Below are 14,767 nucleotides of genomic sequence, written 5' to 3' on the forward strand. Positions count from 1 at the left end.
CATGCCAAGACCTTTTACCTGGTGTACACTACCTACCACCGCCGCTACCATCTATCTCTCTGCGTCCGCACGTTGTAATCCAGGCTGTGTGTTGGGCACAGTTCGACACAGCGACGGTTTTTCCATGGAAAGCTCCTTGCTACAACGCCGTCCGGATGATTTCCACCAATCAGAGGGCAGAACGTAACAACCGGCCTTTCCTGCTACCTGATTGGCTGATGGAACGGATGTATGTCACTAGCGCCAACTCTCCACCTGGTGCGCAAAGACATGGCCGTGGAGAAGACGACCAAGGGTAAGAAGCTGGCGGCGACGCGGGACGACCAGCCAGAAGCTGAGGAAAACTCGCGTGTACCGTCGCCTGCGCAAAAGAAGAGAGCGTTGGCTTCCGGCGGCGGATCGATTTGGGGACTCCGACTCGTCGGGGTGGCTGCACTTGTCGCAGCGATTGCCTATGCAACGTCGATCTTGACTGTTCGAGACTTACCAGTCCTCGTGCGATCGCTCATCGGTTCAGACACGTCTGTACCGTCGTCCATCCCGGCCTCGGCCTTTGACCCTGTCGGCAACAAGTATGCCAGTGAAATCGTCAAGATCTCCACTCGCAAGCTCCTCGTCCCCGACGCGTCGTGCACTGCGACTCCGGCCATTCTGGGCGACTTGGCTCACGTCGACACTGCCCTTGGTCGTGCCAACGAACTCCGCGCCGAAAACAAGGTGTTTCTCCTCTTGAACGGCCAAAACGACGGTCTGTACGTGGAGTGGTCCAAAGACTCGGCCTGCCTCCACGCCCTTGCAGCCACAGCGGCCACCGCCCTTGGCGCGAACCCCGACTACTTTCCGAATGGATTGCGTTTGTACAATGGCATGGGGCTTCCGATCTCGACTACCACCGACCTCGACACCGAACGCCTGGCATACATTTTGATCGACTTTCAGATCTGGGTGTGGCCTGGCATCCGCGTCGGGTACGTTCGCCAGGTCGGCAACGTGACGATGAAGACGATATCGTTATCGCCGCTCGTGTTTGACTGCGAGGGCTTTTTCAACCTGGACGAAGCGAACGCGATCATCGCGCATGGGAGCGACAAACTAACGCGAAGCCCTGTGGACTCTCCGGACGCCGTCGACGGGTACCATGCCGACCGCACGAGCAACACAGCATTCTTGGATGACACTCAGTTTACGAGGGACTTCCGCACACGCACGGCGGCCCTGGCACGACTGCCAAGCCCTTCGTTCGTCGAGCGGATGCAGTTGGTCCGGTACGAAGCGGGACAGTTCTTTCGCAAGCACGAAGATTACTTTGAGTCCAAGGACTTTTTGGGCAAAAAGAATGACGCGTTGAAGGACTACAAAACGTGGGCAGCGTGGGCTGCAGCATCGATCGACGTGCTCGAGGACAAGTCGACACTCCCCGAAGCGTTCCATCGAGGGCATCCATTGTATCCTGCCCCGGACGACATTGTGACGTGGCAGCTGGCGCTCCTTGAGGGTTTTTTGGCCGATACGCTTGACACATCGTTCTATTCCGACCACGGCGATCAGCCGTGGGCCGACTGGCTCCTGGAGAACTTCGACAACCAAGCGCATGGAATCATCGATACGCTGCTCAAAGACAAGGAGTACATGCTGGACGCCATCATTGCGAGCTGGGAGAAACGAGTGGATGTGACGGTGCATCCGACATTGCATTACGTGTACGTCATGGGCTGCATATGGCACAATTGATGGATGGTGTGTGTGTGCAGCAAACCCAAGGAAGCCCCCAGTGCCGTGACGCAATACTTTCGATGGATTCGATGGGCCAAGGAACGTGTGGACGATCTCGGCGACGAAGCGCCCGTCCATGTTCGACCCGACGGCAAGGACTACCCGTCGTACCGCCTCACGTTTCAAAACAAGGTAGGGGCGGTTCGTCCGATCCATGTTGACTCGGTGTGTGTAGCTGGTCGAGTACATTTTGAAAGACAAAACCCCCGACGAGCTCGACGCATTCCTCGGCCCCGACTGGGCCGCGTGGCTCGACACCAACAAAGACTCGATCGACGTGTTGCTCGATGGCCTTCGCCTGAAACCCGAGTTGTTTTCACTGGCTGTGGATGCATGGACCAAGCGAGCCGGCCCGGGTTTGTTCGACTACGACGTGCCCCAGTATCTCCACCACTTTGAGCCGAATCGGTTTGTCACGTTGTTTTTGTACCTGAACGACGTCGACGAAGGCGGCGAGACCGTATTCCCGTACTCCAAGGAACGACTCGTCACCAACATTGAACGCCAAGGGATGGACGAGTGCTCGGAAGGCCTCGCCGTACCGCCCACGAAACTTCACGCGTCGCTGTTTTACGCACAAACGCCCGAAAACAACTTGGACCCACTCAGCCTGCACGGCGGATGTCCGCCCTCGAAAGGCGTCAAGTGTATGTGTGCCGTCGGTCGCAACGCTCTCGTTTGATTTCCTCATCGCGATTGTGTGTAGTTGGGGCCAACTCGTTCACGTGGAACGCCGACGCGGACGAAGGATCCGTCGCCTGGGGGTTTTAAGCGCCGTCGAGACAGTCACGTTGATTGCATTCCATAAATCGCGTCTTGAGAGACTGCCACGTCATTATTTCATTTTTAGTATGGTTTAGGTTTTTCCTTTTGATTGGCTATAAATCTGCAAATGGAGAAACATGATTGGCTGTTGAAGTAAAAAAAAAACTGGAGGGCGGATGTATTGCCCACTTGGAGATCGTTTGACGTGCTATAATGATGGATACGACACTTCTTTCGCGATCGTCGTCGACGCCTTCGAATACGACGTGCAGATCCGCTCAAGAGAAGAGGACGCACGGCGTCTTCATTGTGCTGGTGGTGATTGCCGCATCCTTTGCAGCAGGCACGCTCGCTGACTGTGGCTACACGCAGCGCAAGTCAACGCAAGCGTGTGCAATTCGCTTTCAAATTTGGATCTGGTCTGGCATCCGAGTCGGCCAAGTCCGGGGTGGCGTTGGCGATGGCTTCCACTTGTGGCCGACATTGTTGGTCCCTACTCGTGTTAAACGTCGGCGACGAGCCTTACGGCACGGAGTCACATCGCCTTCTCGAACGACAACGAGTTCTTGCATATCTTTCGTGTGTGCGGGGACAAGCTCGTCATGTGTCGAGCGCGCGCAATTCGTGCGGTACGAAGCGGAACAGTTTTCCGCCGTCAAGAATACTACTTTCACAACAAAGCCATTTCAAAAACGTCCCAGGGTTGTCGGGCACAAGGCGAGGTGTGCGACCAGTAACTGAGTCGTTGTGTTCGACATTCCGAACAACGGGCGACGTGGTAGTCGGCTGTTTCGCCTCGCGCACCAGTGGGGAACCTGGCCATACCGATCGTATGCACTTTACAAACCACGCGATTCCAGAGTGGGGCGACGGACTCAACGATAGCTTGCACCGAAGGGGCGTGGAAGAAGGGGGCGAGACCGAGAAAGAACGTATAAACCATGTCGCTTTGGGACAGCCCAGCCTCGCAGCAGCGACGGATGATACAATATCCGCCCAGAGAATGCGCACACCAGAGCGTAAACGACTGTGTGCATGTTTGTCTTTTCCACGTTGAAAGGGAACGTCTCTTGACCGGAACTATACGACAGTGCATGGCCAGATGCTCCGAGTGCCTCCGTGAAACCTGCCACGCGTCGCGGTGTTCCAGACCTGGGACTCAAGGTCGACCCCATGACCAACCATGGCAGGTGTCCGCGTGCTCCAACGGGCCAAATGCACGGTTCGAAATGGACTGTTCATGACCTGGACTCCTTGTCTAGAGCCCATTTCATTTGCGTAGACGCGGGCGACGATGCGCATGCGTTGGGGTTGTGAGGCAGTCAAGGAAGGCTCGACGAGAGTGGTTTGACGAGATGGATTACATGCGGTACAGCTTGGCACTTTTGGTTTGTTCCAAGTCAACCTTGTGACCAAACAAGTCGCGGATGTTGCTCAGACGGTACTTGATCATGGTGGGGCGTTCCAGCGACAGCCCCCACGCGATCACGCGGACATTTTCCGGCAGTCCCATCGGGCGCAACATTTCTGGGCGGAACACGCCCGAGTTGCCAATTTCCGTCCACTTTTTCAAGTCGGGGTGGTACGCAAACACCTCCATCGACGGCTCCGTGTACGGGTTGTACGCTGGCTTGAAGCGCATTTGCGTGATGCCTGGTCAGTCGCATGACGAGTCATGGACATGCCCAACTCGAACACACGTACCGATCTTCTTGAAGAAGCCAGAAATGACCCCGATCAAGTCGCCCAAACTCAAATCGTAATCGGCAATCACGCCTTCGACTTGGTGGAATTCGGCCAAGTGCGTCGCGTCCATGCTTTCATTGCGGAACACGCGGTCGATCGAAAAGTACTTTTGCGGCGTGAACCCCCCAGGTTGCTACACCAACGACACCGCCCGTCAGGTGTATCCATCGGCGCTACGGGCACTACTTACGTTGGCCAGCTTGTACAGCATGCGGGCAGACACTGCCGTCGTGTGCGTGCGCAGCAAGTTCTTGAACGATTCGTCGCGCGTGAATGCGCCACGGCCGTGGCTGGGTCAAGTCGTGAGGTTCGACCAAAGAAAATGCACCAAGGTCGGGTTACCCGATCGAGCCATGGCCACCATGCTCGTGCATATCGCGCACGCGCTCAAAGTAGTCCTCAGGGACGGAGACGGCCTTGGCAGGAGCTACCACCAGCCCTCCCCCTTAAGCATGCAACGCGACTCTTCCATACGAACGTACTTGTAAGGAAGAAAGTGTCGTGGGCATCGCGCGCAGGGTGGGATTGGGGTTGGAAGAGCGCGTCAAAGTTCCAAAAGCTGCTCTCGACCCATCGGTTCGTCGGCATTTCATCGAATCTGCGGATTCGCGAGGCAGTTATATAGAGGATAGCTTGAGAACGCCATACGGCTGGACGTACCCCATGTCCATTAACACGCGGCGGAACTCGGCGCGAACCTTCATGAGCGGATGCAAGTGGCCCCCGCCGACAGCTAACCCCATCGTGTTGAAGTTGTACGGCTTGAACTTCTCCGTCTTCCACTCCTCGCTGTCCAGCAAGTCCTTGTTGAGACCTGCGGCTTGTCGCTTGCGTTGCAACGCAAAGTTGGGTCCCTTTCCGACACGGTACGACTTGCGGACTCTACAGATCGGTAAGAAGTGGAACTGAACTTGTCCCGAGCGACGCACTGAAGGGAGATGAGCTTGCGACGCTTGAGGTCCTTTGACACATCGTCGGGCACTTGGTCCACGCTTCCGTGGGCAGACGCGACAAGTTTGAGTTGTTCCGTTGCAGTATCCTTCACGGTCTCAACCTGCGAATCTCCCGCCATGAGAACAACTCGTTTGATGGAATGGTCGAACGTACGTTGCGGAAGATGAGCCCCGTCGCCTTGTCCATGCGAATCCACTTGTTCTTCATGCACGCTCCTTGTGCGACCTTGAAGTGCGCGGCACCGAGGACTCCTTCCAACGTGACTTTGTCCGCACCTTCCGAGGCAGGGATGGCGTGAAACAACTGCACTTCGGGACTGCCGTGGGCAAGGAAGCTCTCTGCTTCGTCGGACAAGACCCAGAATGACGTCGACAGGTCGGAGGCCGTCACAAACGCATCGACGAGCAAACTCTTGACGACGCCCACGACGAGCTCATGGTCCAAGTTCTGGTTCGATGCATACGCGAACGTGTCGTCCACGGTGTTGGACGCATGGAGGAATTGCAGCAGTTGCGTCTCGGCCGCCAGCTTCTCTTGATCCGAGTAACTCATCAGGCGTCGTGTGTGCGAATGAAGAATGGCCACCACACTTCCGACCGACACGGGAATTTTCCCTGCCAGACAATAACCGAATAAAAATCCCATTCATAATTCTATCCAATCAGATAAATACCACGAAAGCTTAAGCCAATCAAAAATAGGAAGAAAAGTAATCCGCATTCAAGCATGGTCCCGAAACGTGCCAAGCGGAGGTACTAGGTGCCATCGAACGACTTCGCTCTGACGGCGCAGCTCCGATGCAGCATTCCCTCTGGGGTGTCGACCACTTCGCCTTGCGTGTTGGCTCAGCACGGGCAACGAATTCGGTTTACTGCGACGCAGTCGTATATTAACGTTAGCATTGGCATCGGTAGCCCGCAGATTGGCATCGCAAGTGTTCGACGAAGGCCGGGTCATGGAGGGAGTCTTCGCCGACAACGAACGCGGCCGCCATGCCCATGGCAAAGTGCGACGCAATATGGCAATGCAGCGCCCACGCGCCGACGTTGTTGGCGACAAATCGAATCTTGGCCCACCCGCAGCCAGTCCCGGGGGTACCGCCAGGCTGGTTGTATGCGGCATGGTGGGGGTAGACCGCCACAATGTCACGCTTGACGGCTATCGTGCGGTCCGAGGCGACGGACGATGGATCGTAGTTTCCCGCCCCGCTGTTGACCACCCAGAAACTGTGGCCGTGCAAGTGCCACGGATGCATTTCGCACACGCCGCTCAGAGCTACGTTGTTCTGCAACACAATATCGACAACCTGGCCGGTTTTGAAGTACGCTTTGGGACGAGCTCCCACCGGACGCGACGACACGGTGCTGGCAATCACGTCTTCGAGCAGCGTCGAGTGGTGGTAATCTTCGTACACGATGCCATTAATCGCCCATCGGCGCAGGGTTCCATTGACGCCCCAAACGACTTGAGTGCCGTTGACGAGAACGGGCGGCGCCGACGCAGGGGGAATCGTCGTCGCTTGGTCGTCCAACGGAGAAAACTGTTCTTGCCATCCCACGGTTTCGTTGATCGCGGGCAACAACGCAGGCGGCGTCGCCGGTGGGTCGCCCGCGCCCGTGTAGTGCAGCACCGAGAATCCGTTCGTGGGAGGGTTAAGACGCCACTTGCCCGTCATTTGCATCCAGTAGTTGTCCACGGGTTGGTCAGCAGTGACCAGGAGCGACATGCGTTGGCCAGGAAGGACTTCGATGTAGTCGAGCGTCGTGGGCACGACATACGTGCCTTCTAGCTCCACCAGCTTGAGTTTGTGCTGAGGAATGCGGAAATGCACCGCGAAGAGGGACGTCGCCCCGACCAGTCGAAGGCGGTACGTCTGGCCCTGTTGCACATCCAACGAAGCGTACCTCGTGTCTGGCGCCGAGCAGTTGGTGGCTATCGTCTTGCCGTTGGTTAAGAACGCCTGCACCAAGAAACGGGTCAGGATTGCATGGGTAGCAGCGCTCGATGGCGCCGACGTGTGCAGGATTACCTGAGGGGCTCCGACAAACTTGGACACTGGCGCGTCGACGAGGCCAGCGTACAACGTGTCGATGTCGGCCGTCCAATAGTCGGACAACATCAAGATGCGGTCTTCGTAAGTGGCGTACGGGTCGTAGCCGTCAGCGGCCTTGACCACAAGTGGGCCATACACGTGTAAGTCGAGGAGCTTGACGTGTGCATGGTAAAAGAACGTGCCATGGTCAGCCATGATGGAAGAGTGCACGGCGGTGGACCGGGGGGGCATCGGCATGGTCGTCACACCGGACGCGCCGTCCGAGAACGGGGTGCCGACTTGATTGATGCCATGCAAGTGCATCGAGAACGGTTCGTCCAGTTGGTTGACGATTGTGAGGCGGAGGCGGTCGCCTTGGGAGACAGTGATCGGTGGTCCCGTGAACGTGCCATTGACGAGCAACACGGACGCGTGCCGGCAGTCCGGCGCGGCCATGCCGCGAGAAATCACGAGCGTTTCAGACACATCGGACCACCCCACGGCACCGAGAGCCATCACAACGAGCGACACGAGCGACACCTGCATGGGCCACGGCCGACCGAATTTGACAATGACGAAGCGACGAGTTTCGGCGGACGCTGCATGCGGTCACGTCCAAGAGTCACTCTCGCCGCCATCTGATCGTTGGGTCGACATATGCCATCTGTTCCGTGGGTCGCACGACCAGCGGACGGGACCCAAGGGGCTGGTCCGAGGCCACGACCGACTTTGGACTGCTCCGGGTCGCGGATGCCAGATCTTCGTGAGGTGCAGGAGTCCCCCGATTGCTCGAGGACAGTGCACGACGAGGCGCGGCTGTGAGACAGGTTTGTGTCGACGGGTTGCTTGCCTCCAACACTCAGGTTGATCGCTCCTGTGCTTTGTCCGAGCGCGGACACTCCGATGCCAGCAAAGGCCACCTGGTTGACCGGTCTTGCTATGGTTGATGGCAGAGGACATTTCGGGGGATGGACACGATGGAGTTGTGCTGCGGACCTTTTCTAGCGCGGCCCGATAATGTCATTGTGCGCTGGTGTCCGCAACCGCACGGCATTTGTGGTGGTGCCACTCTGCCAACGGAGCATGGCTGACGTAACAGCGCTCGCAGTTGCGATGGGCGTACGCACAGCACAGCTCAAAGAGACTCGACGAGTTGTTTTGTCGGCACTGCAAGCGACACAAATGCAACGACCCGACGCTACGCTGTGGACGTGCGAGTGTGCGGCATGGACACAGAAACGCCGGCACGAAGGGCGTTGGTGCGTGAACGACTGGGGTGGCGACGTCGAGATCCACCAAAGCGGTTCTGCTTGGTGACGTTGGTGTGTTAGCCAGCTGACACAGAGTGGGGCCGTCCATAGCTGTCCAAGCACACACGAATCATGACGATCGAGTCGACCTGCGGAGCAGACTTGCAACCGCCGCCTTTGCCGCCATGATGGGCCGCAACGGTTCCCCGACCCAATCGCATCTTGTGCCCAAGATTGCTATGAAACCGCCATTTCGGTGCTGATGGCGGCCGCCGATGGAGCGACGCAACGGCACTTTTGGACTTCATGCCGAAACTCAACGAAGCCATCCGCCTGGCGGAGGCTTCGAATTGGCAAGGCCTGCTCACCCTCGTGACGGCATCGCCATCGTGTGCACGGGACTGCGATGATTATGGCATGCTTCCTATCCACTGGGCAGCCACCGAGAACACGGCACCACTTGCTCTGCTTGAGCGACTGATTGAAGCCTACCCGGAAGGCGTCCAGGTGCCCAACAAGGCCGAATTGCTTCCACTGCACATCGCGATCCGGGCCAGGGCAGGTGTGCCGACGCTGCAACTCCTTCTCACAGCTTACCCAGAAAGCATTTGGGTTGAAACACCTTCGGGGACGCCACCGACAATCCTCGGCGTCCAGAGCTGCCTGTCTTCCGACGCGCTTGACCTCCTCCGCGCCACCGAGCGCCTTGTCGCCCCCGACGCCAAGGGGGGCAATCAAAAGGCTGTTAAGTTGCCGACGCCGGTGATATCCCCAACCCACCAGAGCACCAATCGCCCGCATTCGTGGCACACCATCTCCCGATATACATCGACCCCGGCTACTAAGACATCACCGCCGCACGCGGCGCCCCTCGAACTGTCGTACGAACAGTCGGACGGTAACTCGTCCGAGGACAACAACTCGCCATGCGCCGAGCCCCAGTCCACATTGACGTCTGCGACGATTCCACCAGCATGGATGCTCATTGAGGAGTGCTTTGTGTGCCGTGTGCCATTCAACATGTTCAAGCACCGCCACCACTGCCGCAACTGCGGCATGTCCATCTGCAGTGCCCATAGCGCAGAAACCAAGATGATGATGCCTGGCTACACGAATCCTCAGCGAGCGTGTTTGAACTGTGCGGCGGTCCTACGGCGGCCACCACCACCTGCTGCATCGCAAGCAAACGACAAGCAGCACCGACGACGAACGTCCAAGTTGTTCACCTCCATGGTGTCCCCCAAGTCGCGAGACAAGCAGGATCGACGCGACCTGCGGCTCCGCGTCGCCGAACTCACCAAGCAGATGGATCAATTGATGCAGACTAACATGGGCATGCAACAGCAGCTGCTCGATCAGGAAGAACTCAAAGCGGAGACGATGTTGCTCATCACGCAAGTCATGACCCGGGTGTCGGTCCTGGAGCTCCAGAATGAAAAGTACCGGCAAAGCGACGATTTTGCCATGTAACGAACGACAAATGCCACCCATTCGAGCTCCGCGACGAAGTAGAGTGGAGTGTTGTCGTGTTGATCGTATCTGCCACACATCGCAAGTTACGTTCCTAGAATACGCACAACGTGGCACGGTCTAGCTTTCGAGGCGGGGACGTTCGCCGATTTCTTCCTTGACGTAAACGACAGGTGCGTGGTGGGCGTGACTGTGGCTGGTCTTGTTGCCCAAGTTGGCGATCGTGTCGACGGTCAAGTAGACCGCAAAGATTCCGGCGGCCATGCCGAAGCCAGGCACAGGCTTCTTGATGCACCCCGTCAGGAAAGGATGGCTCCGCCACGCGTCTTGGCCCGCTAATACCATCGTGTTCTGTACTGCGCTCGACGGCTTTCGACCACTCGTGAGGTGACTTTGAGGTCGAACTTAACTGGCACCATACATGCAATAAATAGTCCACTTAAATACGATAATCTCAGTCCCTTCTCAATACAAATTCAAAGTATAATATTGTCGCAAGGAGACGAACATTGTCACGACGGGGGGACAAACTGTTGACCTAACATTTCAGTAATATTGCCAATACTTGAATTAAACTCAGGTTTTGTATGTTTCGATATAAAAATTGTAACGACGTGATGCATGACATGCCTTGTCTTGTCGCGAGGACGAGTTGCACCAAGCCTGCATTAAATTTGTTTTGTTGCGATGAAATACAGTTACGAAGAGATATTTAAGATTGTTTAAAATATCAACTTTGTCCATCGTGTGAAAATCTTTGGGATGTGGGATGCCATCTGCCGCGCGAGGAAGCGCGTCGGGCATTGGGCCAGCCAGCACCAAACACTTCTCGTAGGAACTGGCGTTGTCGTTGCATGCAGTGCTGGGGCATACTACATGGTTCGCCGTGTTGTGAACGAAGCCGAGAACATGACGAAGGATATCCAGCGCCAAATCGCCGAGCAACAGCGCCTGGGTGTGCACCTTCGCCGGACTGAAGAAGAATGCAAAGCCGCGTTCCTTCGGTTCCTGCCATCCATGAAGACACGCATCTACAAACAATTGGACTTGGAGCATATCGTGGAGAGCCTCAAAGTCCTCGACAAGAACGAGAAAGACACTCGCGATATGTTGTGGGACGACGCCAAGCTCATCGGTACGTAGCCTTGTCCGTTGTCTAAGGTCTCATCCACCGACAGGATTCACACGACTGTACGCAAGTGTGTATGCGTATTGCTCGCTGCAAGTTCTATTGCATTGCGAGCTTCTCATCATGGGCCGCGAAACGTTCGACAAGGCCGCAGCGCATGCCAATGAGGTTGACAACTGGTGGCGCATGGCGCATCACAAACTCACCACAAGTTCGGTCTTGTAGCTTGACGGCAAAGAAGATGACATCGAAGACGCGAAAGACACGCTGACCAGGCAGCACCAGTTCCTGTCGTCGACGATGGACTACTTCTTCACAACCGGGCTGCCCAAGCTCATCGAAGCAGTCGAGGTGCACATCCACGGCAACGCGGAGCTTCACTCGTAAGGTCTATTTTCAATGCGCCTTCGAATCGGCGCCGACGCAGCAGCATGGTTTTAGATGGCGAGTGCATGAAAAGCGGCAAGTTCAAGCGGACGAGCTGCATGCGCTCCTGGGCGAGTTACACGTGGCTCCGCAGTGGTCGGTCGAGCAATGGCAGCTGTTCCTCATTTGTACGATGTGCGCGACGTTGTTTGGTTGACGTGATGGTCTCTCTGTAGTCCCAGAGACACCTGCCGCCATCGTGGAGCCGTCGTCAGCATCGGCCAAGCCGTGGCTTAACGAACTCCGTGATATTCTAGACAGGTGCCACCATTTCCTTCACCGCCATCTTCTTTTCATGAGTTGCATGGCGTATATGCACAGTCCGTTCCTTCTGCAGGCGCTGCAGGACGCCACCAACAGCGCGTTTGAGCGGATGACGACCCGCCTCGTGGCATCGTTGTTTCACATCCCGCAAAAACAAGATGTTCCGTTGGCAAAGATTATCCCGCAACTCAAAAGTGAAGCCGCCAACTTGTTCAAGCCACAACTCCAAGACGAACTCTGGGACGACTTGACGAAACGCGATTCGCTCCAGCACCTGACAACGTCGATCTTTGCCCCAAATGCCGCGTCCATTCCTTCGTACGGCCTGGACGCGCCGCGCTCATGTCATAACCCGTTTTGGTGGTAGGACGTGGGTGTAGCCAATGCAAAAGGAAAGCACCGAGCGGGGCTTGGAAAGTATTCAAAGGAACCTGTCGCAACTAACTCGACAAACACAATCGGTACATTTGCGTTTGCAAGTCCAGCTGGCTCGCCAGCGCCTGGACGACGTCGCGCTTTGTCTGGAGGGACTTGAGCACGGTGAATTCCACGCTCGTGGGTGGCAACCATCGTTTGAAGTGAGTGCACACGAACGAGAGCTCGACGTGTAAGTGCGTCAGGCACCACGACGACGCGGCCGCGGCGACCTCGTTTCGAATGCGACCTTCCAAATAGGTCGCGATCTTGGCGACACACTGCTTCAACATGGAGTCGACGTACGCCGGCTCGGGAATACTTCGCTCGACGTCGTGGCGCCACGTCACGAGCAGCAGGAGCACCGAGAAAAAGTACTGTCTTGACTCGTCGCCGTGGTGTCCGGTGTCATTGTCGTCGTCGGCAACTGACGTTGACGGTGCCTCGGCCACTTCTTCAGCCTCGAGCGCTGTGTCCAAGGCTTCCAGGCGAGGAGCCAGGAACGCTTGAAAAAACTCTTCCTTCATCGCACCGACGGGCTGGAGAATTTCGTGGATGTGCTTTGGATGCAGCGCAAACCACTTGAACAGAAGCGGGCTCAACAGTCCGTCCAGCTCCACAGCGTTAGCCAACGCGACCAACGGCGCGTGGCCAGGACCACTGGTACCGCGAAGTGTGGACGCGGGGACGGATTCAACCATCCCATGTAAGGTATCGGCAAACACCGCCACGAGCGCCGTGATGCCCGACGCCGCGCCATCATATAGTGCAGGACAAAACACAGTGCGGTGGGCTTCGTCTGAAGGACTTGTGTTGGTTTCGGTGCTTGCCGTCAGAACTGGATGCACCGATTGCCACCACTTGGCCACCTTCATGTCGTTGTTAGAACGTTTCGAAGAGGAAGGCTGTACCAGGTTATGCCATGCAAAAGCAGCGCCCGTCAGTGCCCCCTTGTTCGTGGTACTACAAGTGAAATCAACGGGCGTGCGCTTCGCCAAGGCATCCATCGCGTTGGTCCACTCATTTTGCACTGGATACGCCAGCCATTCGTTTTCAGTGCGTTGGGTTTGTGCGGCGAGACATGCCAGGAGCCCATCCTGACGGAGTTGGACGCAGCAACGCTGCTTGAGCGCGGCCACTTTCGCATTCAGCACCGAGTCCGGGCAAGGTTTCAAGCTATCGAACTGGACAAACAAGGAATGGATGGATGCCGTGAACTCGGGCGTTGTGCACAGGCCGACCAGGTGGTCCTCCAAGTGCTTGACTGTGCTGGTCAAAACGACAACCACAGACGTGTGGAGGGCCTCCTGCTCGGCCGCCGTGAGCGCCGCCGCTTTCATGGTGTCGCAGACGAGGCCCCAAACACTTTGGCCAAACGTGGTGATGATACCTTGACAAATGGAGACAATTTCAAGAGGAGTGCGTGGAGGCACTTGCGTCACCGTGGATGATGCTGTTTTGAGCTTGTGGGGCGGTTTACCGAGCGGCTTTCCGCCTGGAGCGTCGGTGGGTGGTCCCGTGGCACAAAGAAGCAATTGCTTTTCCACCGCAGCAAGCTGGTGCTTGACACAGATGAGGGCGGGCTTTGGCACCAATTGTAGCCATTCCAGCGCTTGAATCGCTTCTCTCTATTCATCGACGAAACGAAACAATTCGATGAACGACGCTACAGGATAGGGTACATGGGTGGCTAAAGGTGCAGTGGGAGACTCGACGACGTGTAGGAGCTCTGCGTTTGCTTGGACGGCCGTTGCATGGGCAGCATCGAAGACCTGGCCATCGCGCTTTCGATGAGGCAACTTCGATCACCTGACATCTACCGGTTTGAGAAGAGTCGACAAGTTGGCTTTGGCGACATTCGACTTGAGCTGCAGGTACTCTTCAACTAACTGGAAAACGAACGTTTTGGTTCACAAAAAGCGATCGTAGTGGACGAGTACCTTAAGAAAGTCCCGTTGCTGGAGGTGACTGCGGAGTCTCGCAGGAACTTCGAGCATTGGGCGGAAGCGATGGAACACCGCCATGGCGTGCTGAATCTTGCGCTGCTCTTCACAGCGCTGAAGCATCAATGAAAGCGTCACATCCGTGCTATTTTTCAGCTTTTGGTACGCCGCCGTTAAGAGCTCGCTGTCGGCTTGGTGGGCACGGATTTCTTCTGCCACCTTGATGACATGTTGAAAGTGAGTACAATCTTCAGTTTCACGTACTTCTCGTATCGCTTCGTGGCACGACAAGTACTCGTCAAAATGGGAAGCCACGAGAGCTTTCAATTGCTCCGTTTTGTCCGATGTCGACCGCTTGAGCGATTGCAGTTCCGCAACCAGCGCCGAGTACTTGGTTGTCTGGAAAGGAGGGGTGAGCTCACGACGAGTACCGTGTACACCAACCAAGGCCCTACCGCGTGCTTGGTAGCTAGGTAATCCTTGGCACTGAACTCTGTCGAGTTCATGTCAAGCTTTGGATCGATGCGCTCGCGGAAGATATCGTCGTCGTCCATCTTGGTCGCAAAACTGAACCGCCGCCGATTTGGATCCACGAAATCCG

At 56.5% G+C, this 14,767-nt stretch overlaps 8 protein-coding genes across 10 annotated transcripts; 4 read left to right on the plus strand and 4 right to left on the minus strand.

Annotated features, from left to right (window-relative positions):
* The first annotated feature begins 248 nt into the window (after positions 1 to 248).
* On the plus strand, positions 249 to 2,703 carry H310_09297 (hypothetical protein). The gene is made up of 4 exons (XM_008875333.1): positions 249 to 1,700; positions 1,752 to 1,905; positions 1,949 to 2,420; positions 2,480 to 2,703. Exons 1-4 carry the CDS (start codon positions 271 to 273, stop codon positions 2,542 to 2,544), a joined length of 2,121 nt encoding a protein of 706 aa, XP_008873555.1. The 5' UTR covers positions 249 to 270; the 3' UTR covers positions 2,545 to 2,703.
* A 33-nt stretch (positions 2,704 to 2,736) lies between these two features.
* H310_09298 (hypothetical protein) lies at positions 2,737 to 3,470 on the plus strand. The gene has a single exon (XM_008875334.1). The coding sequence runs from the start codon at positions 2,752 to 2,754 to the stop codon at positions 3,277 to 3,279; it is 528 nt and encodes a 175-aa protein (XP_008873556.1). The 5' UTR covers positions 2,737 to 2,751; the 3' UTR covers positions 3,280 to 3,470.
* Positions 3,471 to 3,881: 411 nt separating this feature from the next.
* On the minus strand, positions 3,882 to 5,844 carry H310_09299. 2 transcript variants are annotated; one of them, XM_008875335.1, is made up of 8 exons: positions 5,392 to 5,844; positions 5,214 to 5,338; positions 4,945 to 5,166; positions 4,767 to 4,882; positions 4,627 to 4,711; positions 4,475 to 4,574; positions 4,243 to 4,417; positions 3,882 to 4,191 (listed from the first exon to the last, which is right to left on the minus strand). In XM_008875335.1, exons 1-8 carry the CDS (start codon positions 5,788 to 5,790, stop codon positions 3,899 to 3,901), a joined length of 1,515 nt encoding a protein of 504 aa, XP_008873557.1. In that variant the 5' UTR covers positions 5,791 to 5,844; the 3' UTR covers positions 3,882 to 3,898. The 2 variants fall into 2 exon arrangements, with proteins under 2 accessions (XP_008873557.1, XP_008873558.1); XM_008875336.1 differs by having other exon boundaries at positions 4,243 to 4,574.
* Positions 5,845 to 6,100: 256 nt separating this feature from the next.
* H310_09300 lies at positions 6,101 to 8,741 on the minus strand. 2 transcript variants are annotated; one of them, XM_008875338.1, is made up of 3 exons: positions 7,474 to 8,741; positions 7,268 to 7,405; positions 6,101 to 7,198 (listed from the first exon to the last, which is right to left on the minus strand). In XM_008875338.1, the coding sequence occupies exons 1-3, from the start codon at positions 7,474 to 7,476 to the stop codon at positions 6,134 to 6,136; spliced, it is 1,206 nt and encodes a 401-aa protein (XP_008873560.1). In that variant the 5' UTR covers positions 7,477 to 8,741; the 3' UTR covers positions 6,101 to 6,133. The 2 variants fall into 2 exon arrangements, with proteins under 2 accessions (XP_008873560.1, XP_008873559.1); XM_008875337.1 differs by having other exon boundaries at positions 7,268 to 8,741.
* A 35-nt stretch (positions 8,742 to 8,776) lies between these two features.
* On the plus strand, positions 8,777 to 10,375 carry H310_09301 (hypothetical protein). The gene has a single exon (XM_008875339.1). It carries the CDS (start codon positions 8,827 to 8,829, stop codon positions 9,988 to 9,990), a length of 1,164 nt encoding a protein of 387 aa, XP_008873561.1. The 5' UTR covers positions 8,777 to 8,826; the 3' UTR covers positions 9,991 to 10,375.
* On the minus strand, positions 10,111 to 10,335 carry H310_09302 (hypothetical protein; the record flags this gene model as incomplete). The annotated part of the gene is made up of 1 exon (XM_008875340.1): positions 10,111 to 10,335. One exon carries the CDS (start codon positions 10,333 to 10,335, stop codon positions 10,111 to 10,113), a length of 225 nt encoding a protein of 74 aa, XP_008873562.1.
* Positions 10,376 to 10,738: 363 nt separating the features above from the next.
* Positions 10,739 to 12,275, plus strand: H310_09303 (hypothetical protein). Its single transcript, XM_008875341.1, has 6 exons — positions 10,739 to 11,125; positions 11,169 to 11,287; positions 11,345 to 11,502; positions 11,561 to 11,673; positions 11,722 to 12,127; positions 12,177 to 12,275. The coding sequence occupies exons 1-6, from the start codon at positions 10,753 to 10,755 to the stop codon at positions 12,187 to 12,189; spliced, it is 1,182 nt and encodes a 393-aa protein (XP_008873563.1). The 5' UTR covers positions 10,739 to 10,752; the 3' UTR covers positions 12,190 to 12,275.
* H310_09304 (hypothetical protein) lies at positions 12,216 to 14,751 on the minus strand. The gene is made up of 6 exons (XM_008875342.1): positions 14,622 to 14,751; positions 14,431 to 14,565; positions 14,164 to 14,385; positions 14,044 to 14,112; positions 13,906 to 13,995; positions 12,216 to 13,851 (listed from the first exon to the last, which is right to left on the minus strand). The coding sequence occupies exons 1-6, from the start codon at positions 14,718 to 14,720 to the stop codon at positions 12,250 to 12,252; spliced, it is 2,217 nt and encodes a 738-aa protein (XP_008873564.1). The 5' UTR covers positions 14,721 to 14,751; the 3' UTR covers positions 12,216 to 12,249.
* Positions 14,752 to 14,767: the final 16 nt, after the last annotated feature.

Source organism: Aphanomyces invadans (genome assembly GCF_000520115.1).
Source record: "Aphanomyces invadans strain NJM9701 unplaced genomic scaffold supercont1.20, whole genome shotgun sequence".
NCBI lineage: Eukaryota > Oomycota > Saprolegniomycetes > Saprolegniales > Verrucalvaceae > Aphanomyces > Aphanomyces invadans.